A 25,060-nucleotide genomic window follows, 5' to 3' on the forward strand; every position below is an offset into this window, starting at 1 on the left:
TGCTCAACCATAACGTACAATTAAATTACAGTTACATGATGGGCTGCAATAACATTTGATGGGTCCCCTGGCAATTAGAATTCTGACTTACTCAAACAGCATCCCGAAACACACCAGCCAGCACCAGCTGTGGTCATACTATATATTACGGCAAGAAATAAATACGCCTGGGCATGCTAAGTCAAATATTTACCAAGCACACATTTCTAGCTTTCAAGCAACAGGACGCTCAAAGGGCACATGACAACACTTTGGTTTAATGGACTGTATCACAGCAGGCACCAACTCTCCAGACCAAACGTCAATGCTTCACAGACACCGGCAATAGAACGCTCTTTGTGTCATTGCCGCTGAGATGAGGGCTCGCTGTCGAGGCAATCAATGGCGGAAGCGAGGTGGGTGCCACACCAGGAGTTGGGGTGCCGTGTTGAAAGAAGTACTCCTGAAAAGTCGAGAACAGTTTGAATGTCGCTTTGAGCACCGGAGAAGCATCACAGCTGAGCAGAGGCGATAGGCATTCTCTTTTTCTGCCTAAACGGGACGGGGATTGTGACACATTCGCAAAGAACCACTCACCTTACAACTGTCCACCCAAACAGGTTGAGCGAGAGTGCATAAAGAGGACAGGGAGGCAATCCAGAGCAGAAATTCACTTAATAAGCTCTCAAACATGGAGGGTCAAGACCGAGCTTGTCAGAATAAATGGCCAGAGCTTGTACCTCAGCCTAAAGAGGCATCAAAAAGCGTATTTTCCCACATCTTTCTGCGTACGCGTGCGACAGGTTGGAATTGCATGTTTTTTTGTCTTTCTCTGTTGCCACAAGGCTTAGCTTAGTTTTTATTAGCCACCTGTTTGCAATGTGAATCAAGACCAGTAAGCAGGGTTCGTACAGAATATTTGACTGAAAATTCAAGGACTTTTCAAGGATTTCAAGGATGAAAATGGGCAAAATTCAAGGAGTGTTAGCAAAATTTTATTTGCTTACAAGACTTATGAAAGCAGCGCAGTTTTCGCATGGATTTCTTTTTCCACAGAAGCTATCTCCAGCTCCTTTTCTTTAGCAGTTCGACGGAAGCTGTTTGCCTTGACTAAGTAGGTGAGGTCGTTTTTCGCTTCAGCTTCTTCCGAAAAACAGTGCGGATTCCAGCAGGCACTTGAGAGTTTTTCGAAGCTTTGACTTCCTTTCTTGCATCTTATCGAGCTCTTGCTCAAGCTCTTTTCTCTTTGAAGTTGCCTGCCGTGACAGTGCTTGTTTCTTTTGCTCGTCTAGGTATGCAGCATACCTATGCCGGGCTTGGCGCACTGACGCCTTCAACTCTTTTGAAATTGAAACGTTCAGCAGGCCGCCATGGATTTTCACAGCCTCGCAGATAACTCGTTGAGAAATATACGACAGCTCTGCCAAATTCTCGACCGCAACCTGCTTGTTGACGCTGAAGCCTCTTTCCACTGAGGCCTGCCTATGGCTCAGGAGGAGAAGAAGTTTCAGCACAGCCCATAACTGCAAGAAAGAAGCATCGTGCTTCAGCAGCCGCACAAAAAAACTGTCAAGACGTTCATGATCTTTTTCATAGTTTTGTAGTTCATGCCGTTTTTCTAGGCAAAACTGAATGTACTGTGTGCACACAATGTCTCGTTTGTGCTCAGCGAGAAGCTTGTTGTCGATTAGGCAGTTAAGCACAATTTTTAGCTTCCCAAGGCACGTGTCTGTCTTGGACATCTCTGTGGGGTCGAAACATGACAACCCACGAACGACAGGGTACCTCAGAGGACTTCTCTCCATGACTTTCAGGATCATGTTCACGAGGAACTTCCGGCACTCGTACCTAAACTCAAGAATACACTTGGCGCTCGCTTTACTGCTTTTCAAAATCTTCTCGGCTGCACGTCCAACATCCACCTTTTCAAGTTCTGTGTAAACGACAGCATCTTCAACATCAATTCGCGGCAGCTTCGTGATGCTGGTGGCTTCTGTCATTACAGAGCACTTTACGAATCTTGACAGAAGGCTCCTCAGAACACTTTCAAGTTCTTCGGCCAGAAAAAACGTCTTGGGAGAATCACTCTGAAAAACAGTCAGGAAAGGCTGCACAACCATGGAAATATTTAGGAAAAGTTGTTTTGCAAGTGCAAGCTGGTCATTTAGAAAAGCACTGACATTTTCATAAGCTCTGCATTTTGGCACGGGCAGCCTGCGGCCACTCACTGCTTCAGTGTATTGCTTCAGGTGCTCCCATGTGGCCAGGGCTCTTTCCAGTACGGGCACGTTCTCGATCCAATGGTGAGATACAAAAGGAAGTGGAAACACGCTGCTCCCTGTCTCTCGAATAAAATCTTCACGCCTGGCCGGTGCATCATGAAAGAGTGAGAATAAGCTGGACAAATATGTGTCAACTGGCCCGCCCGTTGCATGCATTCCAGCTTTGTAGGCATTATGCACTGTGTGAAGTCCACACGATCCAATATCCAAACACTGAACTTGAAAGTCATTTTTTATGTGCTGCTGGAAATTGTATAAAGACTCCAGTTGACATTGGGGCCATCCATGGAGAGCTGAACAATTTTGCTCATCGGAAAGGACGCCAGCGCTTCCGTCAAATTCTTCATTAGGTCGTCCGCTGTGCTGTGGCCCATGAATGCCGATGTCACATACCTTGTTGTCACCTCAGAAGTGCTCCACAGTCTCACGTGAACATCAAGTTGTTTATTTTGCAGGTATTCGTTCAACGTTTCATCAAAAAGGACAACAAAATGGTCAGATTTCTCCATCATGTCCAAGACTTGAGAAGCGAAAAATGGGCGCAGACCATGGCACGCGACGTACGCGCATTTTTTTTCCGAACAAGTGAAGCTTCTCGCGATATCGCTATCTGGAAACATCTTTCAGAACAGCTCGGAAACTGATCCACTGGAGCTGTATGAGTAGTGTGAAGACACAACTTTCATCGTCCACAAAATTTCGGCTTCAATCACGGAGTCATGCCTTCTGCAGTCTTCGTCAAGGGTCGCAGCTCGAGAGGATGTTTCCGTGTTTTCCCGCTGAGAAATCGTTTCTGTGACGTTTGCCACTTGCAAAAAACTCGTAACGGAAGAGCAGCCCTCACCTGCCGCAACTTTGGATCGTTGCTTGGCACTTTTCTGATGGCTCTTCAACGCTGACTTCCCCATTGTTGCAATGTCGACCGACCTCTGACATACTGCGCACTTCGCTCGATAAGGGTCGCTTGTCTTCGGTCTCACCCAGTGACGATATTCGCTGTGCTCCAGCCACGCAGACTGAAACTTGCACTTTCCGCCTGGCATCTTGTCAAAGTAAAGTTGCAGGCACTGCACACAGCACAAACGCAAACTTTCGCTGAGAAATGACGCGCGAGACCGACGCACGGACCGAGTACCACGAGTACCGACCGACCGTTGATATAACTCGCGTTGGATTGGATTAGATTTCTGGCTCGCATTTGTTGCCAGACGACGCAGGCGCTGCCGGTTTAGAAACCGAAACTTGCTGCTATTGCTCTTCTGTCAAAGCTACTTGTTTTCGCAGTCATTCCTCAGTAAAAGCGTTTTTGAAATCAGTGTGACTTACAGAAATACGTACGTCGTTCATTTGCTTTATTGAAACAAAGTCCACTAAATTTTCATGGATTACAAGGAGCTCATTTATAGAGTTTCAAGGGCCCTTGAATTAATGTTATCAAATTCAAGGATATTCAAGGATTTCAAGGGTCTGTGCGAACCCTGAGTAAGCATTAAAAATAACGGGCAGCAGACATCTGAAACTAAAGGTGTTTCAGAATGAGAAACTTCGGAAAAAGTTCCTGGAAAAGTCACGAAATCAGAAACACCAGATAACAGTGCTAACGAGAAAGGTTAGGTGAGAAAGGGAAATAAAATAGTGCATCATGCCCTCTGTGCAGCTTTGCCAATTCATCACTGCCCCCCCCCCTGAAGTGTAAGCCTATTTGGTTGCACACCTCCGTTCCACTGGTACCACATAACTACCACATAAAGTCACTCACCACAAAGCCCAGCGCCAGCAGATCATGCAGTAGAAAAATGACTAGAGATGTGATGAATGCCACCTGTGGGGGAAAAAGGACACGGCAACATCAGCAGCTCACGAGACCAGCCCACTGCATAGCACAGACAATATCTCTGGGAAAAGCAGAAGTAGCCAAATAGGCCTTGTAGGGTAGGCCTAACTTGCACTTCGTAGCAGGGCTCTCTGATCTTTTACTATGCGGACTCAACAAGGAAAAAACTCCACCCGTCTGTAGTGCCTGATATCTCACCCTTTCACTACATTAGAAAATGCTATTAATAAAAGGACAAGGTATTTTTTTTTAATAAAAGGATAAGGTCTGTTTTTGATAAGGTCCCCTATGTTGCCCTCAAATAATGCAGTGAAGCCGACATTTAAAAGGCTTGGTGTTTACTGTTTTTAAGCGATACTTCGGGTCTCATGCATGCATTTAAAAAAAGGTGCTAGGGCCACCATCTGTTGGCATCAAACTACTTATACGGACTCTAAAGAAACGCCTCCCCAACAATGTATTTCTGTGTTGTAGTGAAGCCATCTTTCGAAAGACTTTCAAAAGGCAATTCAAATTTCAAAGACAATTCAAACTTCGGAGTTTCTGTTTTTTTTTTTTTTTCATTATCTTTTAATGAATAAAAATTCAGCTCGAACTGAAAGGCAGCAAAAAGTTTCAAATTGTAGAATTTTTACTTCGCGTTTAAACTTCCTGACCGCACAAATTAAACTTTAAAATGTTGTTCCAAATTTGCATTTTCCACGCTAAGATTACCAGAAAAATACGCGGTGTTTCAGTTTGATCTAAGCCATAGAATTTATGTGTACAAGTGCCTGGGCGATATACAAGTGCCGGGATACAAGTGCCTGGCCCTTTACAAGGTTGAATGGGAGGTGTCATTACCGGCAGAACCTGGTTTTACTGCAATTCATTAGCCTGTGTTTTTTATGCTGTTTATCATTCAGGGAAACGGGTCAAAGGCAGTTAGTGTATGTCAATTCGACTTGGATCAATAAGATTACCCTTGCAAGCCTGCAGCAAGAATAAAGAAATTACAGACTTAAAAAATTACAAGTTTAGAATTATTTGTAACCTTGACTATCAGGAATTCAAACGACGAAATGAATTAGTAGTCATAAAAGAGGCAAATTAGATTTGAATTCAAACACACAGATATGCGCACATCTTTAATGGAAACATTTAAAAAAAATCCTGCACAATGCACACACTACTTGAAAAAGACACACTGTATGTTTTCCCATTTTTGCATGCCAATAGTCCGCTTGTTCGATTGCACTGAGCAATTTTTTTGAAGTTTCCCACTCCAACCGCTATTTCCGGCGCAAATACTGACCTCTCCTGTCTTTTACAGCTCTCCCATCTTCCTGAACCCTCATCAACGAATAAGATACTGAATGCTCATTGGTTCAGTTTTCGTATCGTCAATCAAGCTTCACTGTTCGTTAGTTCGTTATATCCGGTATTCGTTATAACCGTACGGGTAAAAATCGGCTCTAATAAATCAGAAATCTGGCTCGCGCAACAATCCTAGATAAAAAACGAAATGTTCTAGGCTTCGAACCCACTGTAAACGAGGTAGTCCTTATCTGTCTCCTTGTGGAATTTCAAACTAAACAGATCGGAATGCGAGAACGTGAACTAACAACAGAACAAAGTTCGTTTGGCAAAACAGGCCGGCCTTCTTATTCACTTGAAGGAGGATGTGGCCTTCGCCTGGTGGCTTTTCACAGTCCGAGCGGAATGAAGTTTTTCACAGTGTCCCCGCAATAAAGGGCCTACAGAATGGTTGTTTTGTCTCGCTTTTTTTTAATTTTGCTTTTATTATGTTAGCTGTCGAGTTTTGAGCCTCGTGGGAACCAAATATTTCTTCGTTATAGCCGATATCGTGTGGGTTTCGAGGTTACCATTTTGTTATACAAAGAATAGGTGTCATTGAAATGAAGCGTGACCAAACAAACTTCGTAGTTAGTTCGCTATATCCGATAATTCACTATACCCGTGCTCACTATGACGAGGTTCGACTGTAGTATGAAACTCTATGGCCTGTACAACTTGAACAGTTTGCGGGAGTCATCCCGGAGTCGTACCTTGCGGGAGTCGTCCCGGAACGAGGGCCACAGGGTAGCGACCAAGACAAGGCCCGACAGCACACAGCCCACGGTCATGAGCAGCCAGCGGAGCCACCACAGCTCCACAGCCCACAGGATCTGCACACAAAGGGGAGAAGGAGGGGGACTCCCCAAGAGCCACGCTTGTCTCCCTGCCTCTTCGCGGTGGGAAACGGCAAGCCACCAACCCAGGCCACACAGCTATCATCATCATCATCACCCACACTCTAGGGCACAGTGTACTAGGAGAGAGGTGTGATTAGGGGGGTCCCTTTTGCGACGAAAATTTCTGCTGAGGAACTCCTGTTGTAAGCAGCGCCCCTGGCGGCCACCAGTTGGTTTCAGAAGTTTTGTTAATTAAATTAATCCTTATTTAATGCGCTAAATAGTCTTATATATTTATTTAACATTATAAAGTTTGATAAAACATGTCAAACAACTGTTTAGGTTGATTGATTTGATTGATTGTAGGGTTTAACACGCCGACGCAACGCAGGCGATGAGGCGCGCCGTCGTGGAGGGCTCTGAATGAATTTCGACCGCCTGCGAATCTTTAACGTGCGCCGAAATCTCGTACACACGGGCGTTTTTGCTTTTCGCCTCCATCAGAAAAGCGGCCGCCGCGGCCGGGAATCGAACCCAGGTTGACTGATTTAAAAACTTATAAATGGCGCTGGCTACAGCAGGAGTTCTCTGGGGAACACCTGCACTCCATACGATTTTTTAATCGCAAAAGGGACCCGCACTCTCCATTGGTTTTTTTCCCCCAAACAACACACCTCTGCCTTCTAGTATACCCTATCCAGGGGACCAAAGCCTGTCTCCATCTTTTTACCCCCACCAGATGTCACTGTTCCATCTCGCCAGTCCATTCCCTATCTCCTGCAAGAAGCACCTGCAAGCTTCTAGGCTTTGTGTTCCAGACTTTGACTTCTGTGTTCCCACAGGCCTACAAGCACACAACACTAGAGAAACTCGCATAACAAACACGTCACAATCAAGAACCTGCGGCCACCCCCCTCCCACTAGCTGGAACACGAAGCCCAGGCTATGAGGTGCGCCGTAGTGGAAGGCTCCGGATTAATTTTGACCACCCGGGGATCTTTAACGTGCGCCGAAATCGCAAACACACGGGCGTTTTTGCTTTTCGCCTCCATCAGAAAAGCGGTCGCCGCGGCCGGGAATCGAACCCGCATCCTCGTGCTCAGCAGCAGAACTAAGCCTTAGCCACTGAGCCACCACAGCAGGTCCGGATGAATTTCGACCACCTGGGGATCTTTAGCGTGTAAAAACACACGGGGGTTTTCACTTTTCACCTCCACCTGACAAGCAGCCACCGTGGCCGGGAATCGAACCCGCGTCCTCGGGCTCAGCAGCACAATGCTTAGTCACCGCGCTATTGCAGCGGGTGACTTTCTGAAATTTTTTTTTAACTCTCTCAGAACGTACTCACAGAGGCCACCACCCGCTCGGTTCGATCACAGCCCACCCCGCCAATGAGACTCACCGAGATGGGCACATAGATGGACAGGGAGTAGCCGTAGAGGCACAGGGTCTCCAGGAGGGAGTAGCGAGACTCCACCTTCCGATACTTGAGCATGGCCCACAGCACCAGCGGGACCAAGAAAATGTACAGGACGATGGTCGTGGCCGCAAACGACACTGCACCACATTTGGTCAGTGCCTCGTTAGTTCGATTCGGCACACACTTTCTTCTAAAAATCTTTTTTAGCTCCTTTTATTGTATGTGTACCGTTGCCCTTTTCAGCATTTAATTGGGGCCATGAAGACAAAATACAGGTGTGTCCAATTTGAAAGACCCAGCCTTAGGTCGCTCACTCAGCTCCATTTTACCCACAAAAGGCACTCTTTAACTGAAAAAAAAAACGCAAGATATACTGTATTTACTCAAATCTAGGCCGATACTTTTTTTTTTTTTAACAGTCATTGACAAAAGTCAAGGGTTGGCTTAGATTTGAGGATGCGGCTTTCCTGTCACTGCTGTCACTGTAGATACTCAATGCCATTTCACGGCCACAGGCTTACAGTGTGCAACATTGAGATAATATACTGCCTCCAGGTTTGCTGGTTTCGCTGAAGTGTTTCGGGTTCGGCCCGTGACGGTGGACGTCTGTGTGTCAAAAGCTACGCCGTGACTTCGAGGAGAAGATAGTCGCATTCCAGCACTTTGTGATTAAGAAGCGACTGAAAAATAAGTACTACAGACTGGGCCAGACAGGCAACACCGATAGACCCTGGTGTATTTTGACATGCCCGTGGCCTACACCATGAATGACAAGGGCGCGAAAGAAGTAAAAGTCAGAACTGCAGGCTACGAGAAGCAACTCACCACCGTGATGTTTTGCACAACCGATGGGCGAAAGCTGCCGCCGTACATTATTTTTAAGAGGAAGACTCTTCCAGCCGGGGAAGTTTTCCCTGAGAAAATTGTCGGACGAGCCCACAAAAATGGTTGGAAGAGCAGTGCTCTCGATGTCAGCGACGACGACGACGACGAGTGAGCATTGGACATGCTACAACGAGCACTGCAAGCGTAATGAAGTGCATGTTCCAGTCTCAGTCGAGTGCCTTTTTTCATTTGGCTTTCATTCGAGGTAAGCTTTTTTTTTTTCTGTCCTTCCGAACTTTGGGGGTTGACCAAGAATCGAGAGCGGCCTAGATTCAAGTAACTACGGTATTACAACACTCTCAAATTTTTTCTACAGTGATGTGTTAAAGGGACACTGAAGTGATATGTAAACATTGCGGGATTACTAGCGCAAATTGTAGTCCGGAGTCCCCAGGCCATGTTTCGACCACTCTAGGCGCGTTTACGCGATTTTATTTAGTAGAAAAACTAATTCGAAAATGCTGTCCTCCTCTCTTTACGCTCGCCCATTTTCAGTGGCGTTTTCGTGTGACGTCAGGAGGGGATGAGCTGGCAATTGGCTGCGCCACGGCTGCGCTACTGCACGGCTCCCCGGCCGACAGAGTCAGTCGGCTCAGCGTTTCGTCCGCCAGCCGCCGGCAGGTCGTTGCAATCAAGGAGGTTAAAAAAAATTTCTTGGTCGCAATTCGTTCGCTTAGTTGAAACGAAGCCAGGACACGTTTGTGAATGGAAGAATGTGCCTTTCTTTACTTGGTTTGTTTGTACACTGTATCTAGCTCCAAGTCAAGTTCGCTCCACACAAGTGCTGCACAAGCGCACATGCGACGCTTCGCTGACTGGTACGCCAGTAGGAAAATATAAGGCCTCTTGAAGGCGGGAGAAGAGTCAGCGAAGTCAATATAGGTACTAAGGAAATAAAATCAACTGATATTTTTACCGTACAGCGTAAAACTAGGGCGCGGGAAGCACTTTTTTGCGCTGGGCGAACAAGCACAGCGGTCAGCAGCACGACTACGCATCTGCGAACGCTTTTCCGTCTACGAAATGCAATTGCTAGACGTGAGCTACTGTGGAAACTCGGGCGACGCTTATTGCACGATCGCAGTACAACAAATAGTCACCTAAGCTGCTTGAAATGCCAAAACTAAATAAAAGTGTAAACCGGTTGTACAATATATACCCCATATTAGCAAGGCCTTCGCGTCCCGCTCCGTGGCTCAGTAGTCTGGGGCGCTGGGTATGTCACCGCAATTGTTTTGCAAGTCATGAGTTCGAATCCCTGCGGGTACATGCTTTTTTTTTTGTAAGTTAACTTTTTTGTTTTCCGCCGATGTTTTCTATATTGAGTTCACCTTTTCCTGGGCCGCAACGTTCATGGCTACACGAACTAGTTCACAGAACGCGCGCAGGCTGGCACTGGCGCGCTAGCGAGTTCTCGTTGGCGTGCTGTTGCCATAAGCACCGACTGCTTGCAGGCAGTGGGCACAGGCCAGAATGAACAGACCCTTGGCCTGGTGCGAACACGCTTTTTACAATACAGGCATGAGGGAGGCAAGCTCCAATTATGGGGGAAAAGCGCATGACATTTGGGCGTCTACGGGTACGCGGAGGGCGTTCATGCACTGCGTAGGTTTCGGCTAGTGAATGCTACGATTCCAAGCCGTCCTAGGAGGCTTATCTTTATGCATTTTTACAGCTGACAACATGGCAGAAGCGCGGTACGATGATTACTGAGTCATTGAGAATGCCCATCCAACAACGCCACCGGTTGTGTTTTACAGAACCGAAACCGAAACCGAAACTTGTTTGGTTGCTCACCTTGGGCATCGTCCAATCACGGTGCCCGCTCCTCCTAACGTCACAGCTTTAGTTGGTGCGGCCGCCGCAAACCGCGCATGGTAGTTTTTCTTCTTTCGCGCTTTGTAAAATAATTACCGATTTGTCAATCGTAAAAACGATGAAAAGTGTGCTAATTTGAGCCAGTCTACACAGTGCAAGCAAAAACGGGAGCTTGACAAATTCACTTCAGTGTCCCTTTAAGGGCCGGCGTGATGTCATTTCGGCCGCCAGCAATAAAGGAACGTTTATCAACGTGTTAACAGGCAGCTGACTGCATGTTGGCATTCAAGTGATGCAATCAAAGGGGACTACCGGCCGCACTACAATCACCCGGTCATGCTTTTTTTTTTTTTTTTGACCGCAAATCGCACAAATAAGGCTACTGTGTGGAGTCATAGAGAAATCACCGGAAAGTGGTTGGTAAACTGCCACTGCTTCCTCTGCTTTCCTTAATATCTCGATTATTTGCTTGAAGTTTGTGATAAAATTGGTGTCATTGTAACTGAAAAAAAGCAGTCTTTTTAAGCGGGGGACACTTGTTCTTGAGGACCGAAAATGTGCCAAAAAATCAATTTTCTGTATTAATTTTATTTGCAGTCTACAGGTCCCAACGAATGTGCCTGCTGCAAAATATCATAGCTGAACCATAAGTATTTACAAAGCTGTCACCCTTTGAAGTTACCTAAATGATTATTTTCGTCCACGTTTCCAAACTTCGTACCTTGTTTTCTCAGAATTAATTTTTTCCCAATGAGGTCATCTGTCGGGTACAATATCTCGGGATGTACTCGTTAGATTTGTATCATTCTTGCTCCATTTGAAAGCTTATGACCTCAACAGTGCAATAAAACCACAAAAATGCACAATTTATTTTTGCTAGCACAATTTTTTATGCCGTTGGTTTTATGAAAATATTGGTAATTGATGACCTGACATGTAATAAGCTTACAATGCTTGTAGAAACAATGCTTAAAATTGCTTGTGTGGTATAGTTGCACTCCCTTGTCTTTCTAGAGCACAAAGGGATAAAAAGTATTCAAGTAGACAATTAAAAAACTGCCCGAGATGGAATGACATAACATGTTGCACAACTCTGAATTGACACCACATAGATGAAAACTGACTGCACATTTGTGCTCAGTATGTTAAAATACCCTTAATGTGTAAATCTCAAGGACATAGGTTTAAAAATAACAAATATGTCCTGAACCAAACTTGTATTTTCTTTTCATAGACCCTTTGATGCATTTCCTTTCCTTTTCTTAAGTGAAGAAACACGTGGTGGTGTTCAAAGAATGAGGCTCCGCACGTAAACGTGCATCTGATCAGATCACCTACAGCAAATAGCAGTGAAAGAAAATGGCAAAAAAGAAACTCCTTATGTAGTACAAGGGCCTGAAACACGTTTCACTAGCTTTGCACTTTTTAAGTGCACACCGTATCACATATCCCCCCCTCCACCCCCCCAACTTTGGTCAGTGCCATTGGAGTTAAAAATGATTAACATATTTTACCACATGTTTCTGCCCCTCGGATACCCAAATCCTTCTAGTACTCATTTAAAGTATGGAGGCTGAGGGCCTTACTTGAGACTTCAATATCTGCATTTTGTCATGCCAGTAACTGTTCACTTGGCAAATGAATTCTCACTTACACGCGAGCATGGCACCCAGGGAAGTCGCACAAAAAAACTAAATTGCTCAGCCATAGGATATTACTGCGAGTTGACTGACCCTCACCGTTGACTGAAAAAAAATGTGGTTGATCGTTCTTTCATAGGAATCGGTAAAACACGAAAGTGAAATGTTGCCCTCACAGGAGCATTTGAATGTTTATTGTGCATCGATACGAACTTGCACATTGCTATTTATATTTCATCGGTACAGCACCATTCGACGCATCAACGTTAGACACTGGATTACACGCGCCGGAGCATTGCGTAAACCCAATTGAAACCCCAGGAGCTCGCAAGCCGTGCGAACGAAACCAAACGGGTTGTCAGCGAATCGTTTGGTGAAGTCACAGTACGCTACAGCGAAAGGAGCATGATTTGCGGGTCGGAAGCAGTACTGTGGGTCGCTTGGGCAAAGGTGCGACCACATTGGTCCTGCTCCGTTGGCGTGTACGCCAGACGCTTGCGTTTGCGATGGGCTCAGCTTCTGGAACACAGCAGCGGTGTTCCACATAGGCGGTGTTCAACGAAAAAAACGCGGTATTCTTAGAAGTTCACCGCTCACTGTTCACCATTGCTCCAAACTCAACATTTGAGTACTTTCCACAATGCTACCGAAGGGGCAGGGAGAGAAGGGAAAAAAATTTGTGCCCTCTCTCGGTACAGTACAATAATTCTTCTACCGTTATTAATTTAATCCCAACTTGAACTTGCACCGTGCAAAGCCCCAGGTTTTCTACACCGCGCTGTACCCGGCTCTCACCTCGGGTGTAGTCGGTGTGCCAGAAGTGCTTGCTCTGGCCGGCCGTCTGCAGGTAGCTGGCCACATTGCTGCTCACCGAGGTGGTCACAATGAGCGTCAGGCCCACCCAGATGGGACCTGGGGGTAAAGCGCAACGCTTCAGCTTCAAACAGTAGGGCACAATCACGGCAGACTGCTCCTGGTCCCGGTACTGGTCCCGGTCCCGGTCCTGGTACGGGGTGCCTGGTCCCTTTGCCGTGTTGTTTGCACCCCGATATGCATCCAACAGACGTCGACTGTGCAGGGCCAAGTTTACACATCGATTAATTGTAGGGTTTAACGCGCCGACGCAACGCAGGCGATGAGGCACGCCGTAGTTAAGGGCTCCGGATTAATTTTGACCACCTGGGGATCTTTAACCAAGTTTGCACATCACCCCAACTGCTAACGACACTCATAGTACTCATTGAAACAGCACACTTCTACAGGGGCTGCAGGTGTAAGCACAACAACTTCAAACGCGAATGGGGAAAAATGCATCCTATTTTGCCTTGTGTACACTTTTCCATGTTCTGTGATGTTTGTTATCCTTTGTTTGGGTTGTACTGCAACGTACACCCAGGAGCAGAAGTTTACGGACCAAGAAAGCAGCAATTTTGAGTTATTTCTCTGCCGCATGGCTGCCCGGAATACTATGTGCAGTAGTTTTCATCAGTTCAGTACTTATACGACATTTCACATGCATTCGACAGTTTGTCGGGCTGCTATAGGAAGACAAATATCCTAAAATTGCACTTCCCTGGTCCGCAAACATTTGATCGTGGCTGTACCACTCCCCTCAATAATGTTCCTGGGGCCACGAGGGTAACTTCAATAAATAAATAAATAAAAAAATGGAAGACGCTGGCGTGAGGTGCAAAAACTACAGTCCGTTCCAGATTGCGATTTCACATACTCCAGAGTTGATTGATTATGATGTTTAACGCGCCAACGCTACACAGGCAGTGAGGCACGCCGTAGTGGAGGGGTTCGGATTAATTATGACCTCCTGGGGATCTTTAAAGGGGTCCTGAAATACCTTCCGCCGGTGCATGGATGTACATGTACCCAAATAAAGCAATGTATTTGCAATCTCCTCCCGCAAGAATTTTGTTAAAGCGATGAGTATTAGCTGAGAAATCGTAAATCAAAAACCGCGCATTATCGTCGCTCCGCGTTTCCTCCTCCTTTCGACTTACTCTCCGCTGTTGACGGCGCGCGAGCTTTGCCTCCCATCATGCTGCGCTCCGCAGCGGTGACGTACTTCCGCTATTGCGCTGCTACTGTCGTCTGCTACGGGCAAGCTTTGTTGACACCATGAATCCCGCACTTCGCTCAATGCTGGAAAACCGAACGAAAAATCTGGCCGCATGTGTGCGGCGGCCTCGCCTTGCCCTTTCGCGGTGTTCGTTGGTGCAGTTGCTATCGGTGGCACGTGACTTTTTATCGGCGGCGAACTCGCAGCCGTACGGGGAAGATCGTGCGCTCGTTCCCTTTGATGCACCGACACTGTTTATCCAAAAAGTGCCGTATCAGATGTGGCCCCGCTGGTGCCGGGTCTTATTTTGCGGCGGTCGTAATTCCTGCCGGCGACATGTGAAAAAGACATTTTAAATCGATACAGAACCCGTGCACAAAACCCTTCAATCACGTGACCAGTTCAGCTTGGGGCGACGCGTGGTGGAGAGCGGCAACGTTGGCAAAGCATGCTCCACCGCGGCTCTGAGCTTTCTAGCGCTGGAGCGAGCGCCACTTCTTTGAGAATCTCAAACATCGGTTGCCTTGACAACAAGGCACAAACCACTGTAGAACTCAGTTACGGTTGCGTGTTCCCGGTTCAGCTCGGGGCCCCACCTCGCGACATGTGGGCACTGCAGGCGTACCACCCACTCCCATTGGGAAGTGCGAGATGCGTTTGACATTACAGGAGGCGATGGTGTGTGTGTGTTGTGGACGTCTTTGTTTCGCGATGCAATGCGACGTTGTGCTTCTGCGGGTGGATAGTGCTTCCCATGGTCTGGGTTATCTTTCTCGAGCGACGTACGACTCAACTTCGCATGGGGTATGTGCAGTGTGCGTGGCTAAAAGCCATCTCGGCTTGTGCGCCGGAGTTAAGTGACTTGCTGTTCGTCCCCGCAAACCGCGCGCGAGGTGAGTGCCGAATTTACGACGGGCAGGAGGAGGCAACCCATCGTCTTTCAATCGCGGTTCAGACTTGCAACGCATGTTGCGACGTTGTGTTCGTTCAAAACCCATCTCTGGATTGTTTTGAAGTAGAATAAAATGTATGCGTCAAACCCGGGCATTCGGCTCAGGGCGTTCTCTGTGATTGCACGAAAGAAGTGCCACGGGGCTTCAACGCTTTCTTTACGGAACGTACTCAGGTAAGGGAATATCCATGTCGTGTTATGGCCGTGCTGCATTTAATACAAACGGTTAAACGTTTGTTTACACTTGTTTCGTTTGTCGTAAAATGTCCAAGCACTCCGGCACTCCGCCGGCAGATCAGCCGGCGAGCCGACGCTGAGCAGACGACTCATCTCTTTGCCGGAAGTGCGTGAAAAAGCCGCCCAATAGCAGGATGTCTAGCTCATGACGAACATCTGGGAATCGATGATGTAGACATGTGAAGATGGCGGCGTCCAAAAACACGAAGGAAAGGGTGAGAAAAAAGCGACAAACTTTGCAACAAAAGTGTGAGCTTTCCGCTGCGCGTAAAAGAGTAATACTTGGCACAGATGACGTTGACGACCCAATCTAACGATTGCGCTAGTTCATTTAGTGTGCTCAAAACGCCTTTCAGGGCCCCTTTAACGGGCACCGAAATCTCAGACAGACGGGTGTTTTCGCTTTTCGCCTCCATTAGAAAAGCTGCCGCAGCGGCTACATCCTCCAGGGTTAATTAGCGTGAACTTGGCACAGTTTGAGTTTCGTACAAGAAGGCGAACATGTCGCAGTTTGCTTTAGGAAACTCACATGGCAAGTGGTTGTACAGCCACTCCCCTAAACCTTGTACAGTCACCGCAACAGCCAAGAAAGTGGCGGTGTCGTATTCATTTGCAGCCTGCAATTGCTAAATCTACGGTACTAATGAATAAAATCAACCACTACACTCAGAGTGCCTTCTTAATGAACAAGCACTCTTCAGGATCAAGAAGAATGACACAAGCTCGAGCTGTTTGACATGAGAGCACTCTTCCTATGAAAGCCCGTGCACATTAAAAAGTGGGAGCGCGCAAAAAAGATTTCCAAGCATTTTCACCATTCCACTTTGGCCGGCCCGATCCCAGGCATGACGGACATGATCCCAAAATCATGCAAGCTGAGAAACACACGGTAAGACCTACTTTTTAGCACATCATAATTGTCGTAAATTTTATGATCCATGAAAATCATGAAGTACAAGGCCACACAAACATTTCGTGGTCCCGGAGAACCCCTTAGCGAAGCTATTTCTAATAATTAGGGCTGTGAAAATGTAAGGTTTTAGAGCAGTTACTTTTAAGAGTTCCACCGACAGCAGTCCCGATCAATGTTAAATGCCTGGCTAGTGTGCGTCCAACAGCATTTGAATATTTAAATCTAGGCTGCTAGAGATCAGAAGCGCCTGCCCATTACGTCGTAGGGGGTTCCATCTTAGCTCATGCGAAGCATGGTGGTTCTAATCCGGCTCTTGCCAGTTTCTTTTTTTTTTTTTTTACATGTTTAACTTAATTACATCTGTGATGCCATGAGTTAGTTATTGGTGTTTTAAATTATTTCTTTCTGTTCATTACGTGAGGTTACGTTATGTTAGGTTGGGGGAGCAAAGTAGTGCCAGATGAGATGCTTTTTTGTGAAACACCGATGGCCATCACTTTATCGAAAATACCCTTGGACAAAATTCTAGGCATTTTGTAAAAATACGCTCATTAAAACAAAACAACATGTCTCACAAAAACGAAGCAAGGAGTAAACTGCTTTCCCCTGTTCCAGCTGATTTACACAAGGAGCGAGGCACAGTCTAGAACCAAAATCCCCACTTTTGGTGGCACTGGGCATCCTCGATTTACCAGTCCTGGATGGTCCGCAGTCGGTCCGAGGACTGTGTTCGGACCCGAAGTCCCATAGGAACACGTGGGAAAGTCGAGCGCCGGATCGCGTCTCGAGCAGTCTGCGGACGATCCGGGACTGATAATTGTGGAAGCCCACTGACAACACACCAGGGGTCCGGCAGAGCCAGCAAAGGCTAGTGCACAAAGCGCTTATCACCCCCAAATGGGCTCATTATTAAAGGCCGGGCGATGTTTTTCACATACGAGGACTGGATCCGGCCAACACACAACCACAAGAGAATTCTACTCTCACTGTGGACATTTGCGTGTGAAGCCTCCATAGTGCGACGCACATAACCTCCTTCCCTTTTCCCCCTCCCACCGCAACAGGCCTAGTGCCGTCCTATCCATAACAAATTTTACAACAACAACAATTAAAGGCCAACTGCACTTAAATTTTACCTCGACCAAATTTATTTTTAATCTGTCGTGAGTACCAAATCAGTTGGGACATGAGTGGTAGCCCCGTGAAATGCCTCGTTAATCAGCCAGAAGCGTTTAAAGCCACAGACTCTGCTGCACCTGCCGGCTGCACAGCCATGACACGCCTGTGACCCTCCAGCCGACGGGGGCTTCATCCTCTGGCCAGCTACGCAGCTGGAGAACCGGTCGAGCTATGCTGCAAGAGCTTCACCCATTTGCTGCCCCGTGCAGGCATAGAGCTTGCACGCAGGCTTGCTCCCGGGCTGCTGACCGTCCGGCTGCTCGCTTGCCGGCTGCAACGTCATTTTAATGGCCATGCTCTCCTCGATTCAGTTTCAAAATCGTCAATTTTTGCTGACCGCTTGCAGCGTTTATGTGCGTATTTGAGCTGTTGCATTTGCTTTCTTTATCTTGCTTTCTTTATCAGCAGACAATACGGAAAAAGTGTTTTCAAGAGGTCGAAATTTTGAGTGCAGTTGGCCTTTAAGTGGAAGAGTAGTAGAACGCACCGTAGAGGTCAGGGTTTGGCCGGATCTTTCTCTCCAGGTACGTGGGGCCCGAGAAGCGGGGCACGGCTGACCACAGCAGTCGGTCGAGCACATCGTTGGTGGTGACGTCAAACAGGCTCTGGTAGTAGGAGAACTTCCAGAAGGACGGCGCTCCCGCTTCCCTCCGCTCCCTGTTCAGCAGCTGCGTAGGGAAGGCTTCATTCATACGCGGCCGGTCACATTGGGTGAGGGCAACATTTCTCGATCCAACCAATCAGCTACTGCAACAGCCAGCTGAGGCCCTGCACCCAATGCACACAAAAGGGACACGGTAGCTCCCTTTCACTATTTGCCAACCTAAAACCAAACAACACTCTTATCGCTGAACTCACTCGGGCTCAAAACTCAAAATGAACTCGGAACTCAAAATGTACTCAATGTACTCAGAACTCAAAGTGAACTCGGAACTCAAATGGACTCAAAGCTCAAGTGGACTCAAAACTCAAAATGCAAATGTACTCAAAACTCAAAATGTACTCAATGTACTCAAAACTCAAAATGACCTCAGAACTCAAATGAACTCAAAACTCCAAATGTACTCAATCTCAAAATGTACTCGGAACTCAAAAAGAACTCAGTGCTCACTCGGGCTCAAAACTCAAAATGGACTCGGAACTTTTGAGCTCCGAACAGCTCAACTAGCCAAATAGAAAGCAAACATACCTATCACTAAACATGTGGTTTGATACTGTTGCAAACAGCCTTGTTGCAGATGACCAACTTTAATTTTTGGTGTTGTAGACCTTTCAAGCACAGTCTCTTCAAAAGCTGAAGTTGTGTGAGAGCAGATAGGTGAGTGCATGCATTCTATGATGCCAGAGCAGACAAACCAGCCCAAATTGAATGCTGCCTTATGTTCATTAAGGCATGTTTGTGGTTCCATTAAAAAAGGAAATTGCTTGGTCAGAATAGAACTTTATGATTTTCTCGGTACGTGTACATCAATGGAATGCAGTTAATACAGAAAGAAATTCTAATGAGTTTGGTTGTTTGCAGCATGTGGGCCCTTATAAGTATAGCTGACTTGTCAGCTGCCAACTTTGAGACCCCATTTATGGGGACTGGAATGAATCAACACTGGTTACAATACAAAAAAAAAAGCATAATCATTCAATGTAAGAGATGCTGCTTGCGATAATATCGCAAAACATTGCACAACCATTCCTGTACCAGGTTTTTAACGTCCGTGCTAGATGGTTTACCTTTCGTGAAACTTTTTTTGCTGACAGAGCAACTGGAAGCAAATTACTGTGCTCAGCGCTTTCTATGCCACAGCAGACTGATTGGCTGGATGCAAATAATATTTTTTCCTGGCTCAATTACTGAACCAGAAATTTCTTCTTGCTAGAAATAGGTAGAATTTCTAGCTAAAAATTCAGTTTCTAGCTCATTTCTAGCTGGATTGAGATTTTTTTCTGGCTGGCAGCTGTTGCTTCTAGCTAGAATTTGTCAGTCCGGGTGGAAGAAAAAAAATGCAAGCAGAAAATAATCATCTCTAGCTAAACTAAGAATTTTTCTACTTAGAAGCTGTTGGTTCCAGCTAGAATCTACAAATCTACTTAGAAATGCATATGGAAGTGATGATTTCTTGCTAGAAATGCTCTTTCCATTTTTGTGGGGGATATGATCACCTAACTGAGATCCAATGTTTCATTTAGGCTCGCCCTGAGAGCTCACAGAATCTAGCACGCACAGACTGTAGTGAAGAAATATGCCAGGAAGACCGATAAGCATGACCACATAATTTGCTCCTAACAAACTGAAATGAAATATACATGTTGTGCAGTATACTCTGACCTAATAAAAGTATAAAAGACGTGTCAAGCAAAGATAAAAGTATGCACAGAAAAGCCAAATATTTAAACTGAGATGGTCCAAATTACAATGCCGCAATCTCTTCACCTCACAAAAAAAAAAAAAAAAAAGCATTGACAAAAAACTGAAAAATTAAAAAAATGGACGCATCTCCACTCCGTGGATGATGGCGAGGGTGCAGAATACGGGGACTCAAAATGACATCCAAGTTGTGCCCCGACCGTCATTCGATTTGAGCCGCGAGTTGCACCTTGATTATTCCCTAAATGAAACTGCAACTCACAGCTCAAATCAAATTTCGCTTGATGCTGGTGTGTGCACAAATGGACGTAGACAGACATTGGGAGGGCCTAAGGTACTTCGCATTGTTATAGGCGAGGGAGTAAGCCGTTTGACTCTCGGGTACTGACTCACGGTCATAGCCCAATGGGTACGACGACTGACGCTAACTCTGTCTGGTGTACCAGGCGCAGGCTCAAATCCTGCCGGTGTCTGTGTGATTTTTTGCGATTGTAAATGCTATGCGTACGGATGCGACGGACACTGTGCGGTCCTAAGGTACTCCGCACCTAAAACAAAAACAGAAGAGTGCGACTAGAACTGTGTGCAGTGATCGGATACATCCTATGTACTACGTACTTGTCTGGGTTCTCTGTGAGCGGCAGCGGAAATACATCGCAGCCCCTGTGTGCGAAAGAGCATTGGCATTGATTGTGCAGCCTATTTGAACTGCATGCATTTTCACTGGCTCACTCGAGTTCATACGCTGTTGGAATTTGGCAGACAGAAGGACCAAACGGTGTCGCTTCGGCTGAGCACGTGTCGCACAATTTTAAAGCGTTCTGGCTGGACCAGTCTGAGGCGCACAATTAGCGTACAGTGATACGTTGAAAGAGTGTGCCTTTTGAATAAGGTCAAGGAGTAACAACAACAAACAAAAACAAAGCCAGCCAGCCGTTGAGGTGCTCACAGATAGCATCCACAAACTCAGCCGTTCACCGGAACCACCTTGAAAAGATGAGAAACCAACATGTGCAGTTGAAGCGATGCAGTTCGGTCTCTCTGCTTACTCATGTGAGCAAACTAAGATGCATGCGGTTAACATAGGCTGCGCAGCCAGTATCTCGGCAGCAGCTGCAGGCGCCTTTTCGCAGGTGGCGCTTCAATGCGTTTCGGCCGCCGCTTACGTGAAGTCCAGACTTTTGCACCCTACAGTATTTTGATGTCAGCTAATTTGGTTTTTCTGCTAAGTTCTACTAACTTTCCATGAACCCACAAAGTTCGATTGAGAATCTATGGTGGTGTAGTTCTGACTTCCCAATGGCAGCTGTGTGCTGCCCAAGTGCATGGAAAGATCTGAAAACGATTCGATCCACACTCTCTCGAGTATTGAGAGGGGCGAAGTCTGTGTACAGGCTGTTCAGTTATGAAGGTTCGAGACCCGACGATCTCAGGAGAACTTTCAATGCCATCTCTGAGCCCAGAAATCAGTGAATCACGGCAAAGCCCAAGAGTTTGCAAAGAAAATGGCAGCGTTCATCAGCTTGTACAATTGAAATTACTGCTGCCAAGCGCGCGCCTACGTACCTCATCGCTTTCTTCATCGTCATCGTTCATGTCGGAGAAGCTGGTGTACGCCTGACTCGTGGGCCGGCCGGACCGAGCTTGGCTGCTTGCTTGCAGCGTGTCGGAAAAATCTGCAGCAACGCAGCACCAAAAGTTAGCGTGCGAAGCAAGGGCCGGCGAGCAATGTTGACGTGCACGGAATTCCGACTGCGCGAGGGAAATATTCTCTTCTTCTTACCTTGAAACTGCAGATTTGCCTGTGCTTCGTTTTGGTCCACCTGAAAGAATAAAATTTCTTAACAATTACTGCCAAATGCTTAACAGCACACAATGCAGCCGTCAGGAACAGCTGTCAAGATTTGGGACGACAAACCGCGCTGTCCCAAGGACCGTGCGTTGATACGGCAAGCGCGTGCAAGTAAATGCATACAGACGACAGCACTAAGCAATACCACAGCTACGTGCACCATGGAACTCACTGCTTGCTTTCAGCGCTTACTAGCCATAATATTATTTCTTGATAAGTAAAAACAATCTTACATCGATGTCAATTATCTTGGCCGTAGTAGGCGCAGCCATTTTTAAAGGCAGTCGTCACCTATTAGTGGCCAAAAATTAAGTGCACCAGTGGCCAGTGGTAGCGCCAGCTGTGCTTGGTGGAAGGAGTGTGTGTATTCTGCCAGCAGAGGCAGCACCTATTTTAGTGACTCAATTTAAAAATTATTTGTAGACCTTGTGCGAACAATTTTTAGTTTTTTTACACGCAACATGCGAACAAAAACACACTTATCTTGGGCACGCTTGGGGTGTCCTAATTCGCACACGAGGTGTACGAATCAGTACGTCACCTTTCTTGCTTTATAGTCGTTTATTTAGGTGTTTCAAATACCACTAAATCAGACGATCTAAAACCACTCGTTGCCGCACAGTGCCGTGTTCGTTGCGGGCGCTCGTAAAAAAAGAAGGCACACCAACGCGTCGATTTCCAAACAGTGCAGCGAAGTTTACAGCTCTATTTCACGCGCCTGATGTTGTCGAAGTTTAGAAATTTGTTCGAGCCATTTAGTTAGACCATTCCTGCAAACATTCCATTCTTTTAAATTTCCATTCAGAGGTTATGAAAAGATGGAATGAATGTACAGTCATTCCGATTCCGGAGTGGTGACGGCCTCTCTCGGCTTTCGTCTGTGTCTTTCGACGGGAAATAGGCCATAGAGTTTCTCAAAAAACTCTATGAGGCAGGCTGGTGGCACAGGCCATAGCTTCCCTTGAAGCAAGGTTCTGCGAGTCTCGGCCGGGTGCAGGCCTGTTTTACTTCGCTTGTACGTGGCACGCATATGTTTAACTTTTCTTCCACCTATGGCAATTAACGTGCAAAAATAGCGCAATTGTAAGGAACCAATTGCTCCTACTGTGGACATCCGAGTTCAAACCGCACACGAAAGCAAAGTGCTTTAAGCGAAGCTTAATTTTTATTGCTTTTACGGCTAAGGTTCCATGCATATTTGATGTCTGACAACAAAAACTTCCGAGGCTCACGCCGTTCTAAACATGCCTTAGACCGCAAATTTATTTACATCAAAATTATTTTTTGTAACTAATGCCTTATTGGCGCAGCCCGGGTACCGCCCTTCGCGAAATTTAAGCGCTCGCCCTGGGCGATGTTCTGGAGCTCCCGTCGGCCGGCGTGCAGCAGGGTGTCGTGGCCGTACCTGTTGCGCGCATGGCACGAGTTCACGTCATCCATCTCCACATCGAACAGTGCGAGGCCGTATATACGAGAAGCCGGTAAACGCCCGGCGCACCTTGCACAACTGCGAACACGGCGGGAAAAAAAGGAAGGGCTTTTACAAACAAAGCAGCATGAACGTGCGCGAATAATTGTTCAGGTAATCAAATGCGCTGGCGTTATATACAGACGTGTTTCACGACTGCTGTGGACTATAGTTGTTCGTAAGCATAAGTAGTTATGTCGGCCGTACAGATACACTGCACTACACATCGTTTTTATAGGTGTGTGTGTGTGGGGGGGGGGGGGGGGGAGGCGGGGTACGCATATTACAGAGGTGGTGCCACGTGTTGGCGTCTACGGATAATATGGCGGCACCTGGTGCTTCTGCGGGCCTCTACATCTATCCCTCCCTGGGAACAAACAATCATTAGACAGTCCTGTCTTCACAAAACAATCACCAATACGGTCACTGTCTGTACGCAGAAATCACCAATACAGTCACTGTCTGTATGAGCCCTCACAGTTGTCAAATCACTGCACATAATCTTGGAAGCGCACTGGAGGTCTGCGATTTCTCCTGGGCCGGTCAGGTGGTGGCCCCGGCATCGAGTCCATTTCCCTCTACCGGTACACTGCACTCCTCAGTGCCAGAGCCTGGAGCCAGACCCAGCCGAAAAAAACCATTGGCCGACCCATTGGCGTTCCAATAGGTCGGCCAATTGGTCGACCAATTGGTCGGCCAATAATGTTTTAGGCACCCATTGGCCGGCCAATTGGACGACCCATTGGCCGGCCATTTGGACGACCCTTTGGCCGTCCAATTGGGCGACCTATTGGCCGACCCATTGGAACGCCAATAGGTCTTCCCATTGGAATGAATGAATATCTTTATTGCTCTGTTTGTACACACAGCATGCAGACAGTTCGTCGTTTAAGCAATTTTTCCCAGGCCATTGTCCATGCCGTGCTCCGCTCGCCGCAGGCTGGCTGGACCTTCACAAAGTGAGTGGCAAAAGCGAACAATGGGTTAACTTTATAATAAACCGCAGTTTCGGGCATTAAAACAACAAGGCACTGAAATGTTGAGTGGCGTGAGCTCACCTCTTCAACAACGTCCCGTGCATGGCGAACTGCGTTGCGCGGCGATGTCGTGAACCCGTCAATCGTAACATGAACAGCCCTGAAATATATTTAGGCAGACAAATTAATTCTTAATAACACCGCTCACGCTATGAGGAGTGAAAATGGCAAGGAAAACTCACATATAAACAGTATACTCACATAAACAGACACGCTTCCTTCGGTGCGAGGCTTAGCGGCGTTCAGCGTAAAGATGCATCTCGAAACACACTGCTATGGGTGTGCGACATCATCGTCGCCACTTCTCACACTCTTGCAGACCACCTTACATTTCCAATGCATTCAGAGAAGACTGCGTGTGCAACCGACCAACACGCCTACAACCTACACCGCCAACACCACGTTGAATACCACTTGTCCACTGTCCGTCTATGGATTGGATTCGATTGGATTGGGGTTTTATTTCAAAACAATTTTGCTACTCGTGTCGGAAAGTTTTCATTAGTGTTTGTTTGTTATGTTTTTTAAGGACTTTATCTTGAATTGCTGATTGTAATATCAAAATTAATTGCCTCATAAATATACATTTGCAAAGGTTGAAGTTCTGAACATTTCTGAAGGTTTCAAATTAAGAGTGAGAGAGAGAATTAAATTTCAGCCAATTGATGTCGTAATTGAATACTATCAAAATACTATCCAAAATGGCTCCCCGATTGGGTCATCATGTTGGAGCAGCCAGTAGTATTAACTTTATAGTTGGAGCCAATGGGTCCAATTGGGCCAACTGGCCATCCTAATCGAGCCAATGGGCCCAATTCGGATCGCTCCAATAGGTCCAGTTGGTCCCATTAGGTTTCCATTTGGACCCATTGGGATTCCATTTGGACCCATTGGGTGGCAAATTGGACCAATTGGTCGGCCAATGGTTTTTTTCAGCTGGGGACTTTGTGGCTGCGA

The 25,060-nt window shown here is 46.7% G+C and overlaps 1 protein-coding gene, 1 long non-coding RNA gene and 1 pseudogene across 3 annotated transcripts; all 3 read right to left on the minus strand.

Moving 5' to 3' along the window:
• Positions 1–234: 234 nt before the first annotated feature.
• On the minus strand, positions 235–21,973 carry LOC144163057 (protein YIPF1). 2 transcript variants are annotated; one of them, XM_077693847.1, is made up of 9 exons: positions 21,832–21,973; positions 21,530–21,569; positions 21,313–21,422; positions 17,872–18,052; positions 12,828–12,944; positions 7,672–7,826; positions 6,144–6,263; positions 4,021–4,083; positions 235–442 (listed from the first exon to the last, which is right to left on the minus strand). In XM_077693847.1, exons 1-9 carry the CDS (start codon positions 21,868–21,870, stop codon positions 302–304), a joined length of 966 nt encoding a protein of 321 aa, XP_077549973.1. In that variant the 5' UTR covers positions 21,871–21,973; the 3' UTR covers positions 235–301. The 2 variants fall into 2 exon arrangements, with proteins under 2 accessions (XP_077549973.1, XP_077549974.1); XM_077693848.1 differs by lacking the exon at positions 21,832–21,973 and adding an exon at positions 21,665–21,764.
• LOC144163054 (uncharacterized) lies at positions 953–3,564 on the minus strand (annotated as a pseudogene).
• Positions 21,974–23,364: 1,391 nt separating the features above from the next.
• Positions 23,365–24,529, minus strand: LOC144162089 (uncharacterized). Its single transcript, XR_013320605.1, has 3 exons — positions 24,305–24,529; positions 24,125–24,203; positions 23,365–24,016 (listed from the first exon to the last, which is right to left on the minus strand). It is a non-coding gene; the product is annotated as an uncharacterized LOC144162089 (long non-coding RNA).
• Positions 24,530–25,060: the final 531 nt, after the last annotated feature.

The sequence above is a fragment of the Haemaphysalis longicornis genome, unplaced genomic scaffold (genome assembly GCF_048455015.1).
Source record: "Haemaphysalis longicornis isolate Haplotype H1 unplaced genomic scaffold, Haemaphysalis longicornis Haplotype H1 scaffold_12, whole genome shotgun sequence".
Taxonomy (NCBI): domain Eukaryota; kingdom Metazoa; phylum Arthropoda; class Arachnida; order Ixodida; family Ixodidae; genus Haemaphysalis; species Haemaphysalis longicornis.

Coding starts and splice junctions, on each gene's coding strand:
- LOC144163057 (XM_077693847.1), bottom strand. CDS start 21,870: ATGGCTGCGCCTACTACGGCCAAGATAATTGACATCGAT. Junction 18,053..21,312: donor ACGATGAAGAAAGCGATGAG/GTACGTAGGCGC, acceptor TTCCCTACGCAG/CTGCTGAACAGGGAGCGGAG. Junction 12,945..17,871: donor GCCAAACCCTGACCTCTACG/GTGCGTTCTACT, acceptor CTTTACCCCCAG/GTCCCATCTGGGTGGGCCTG.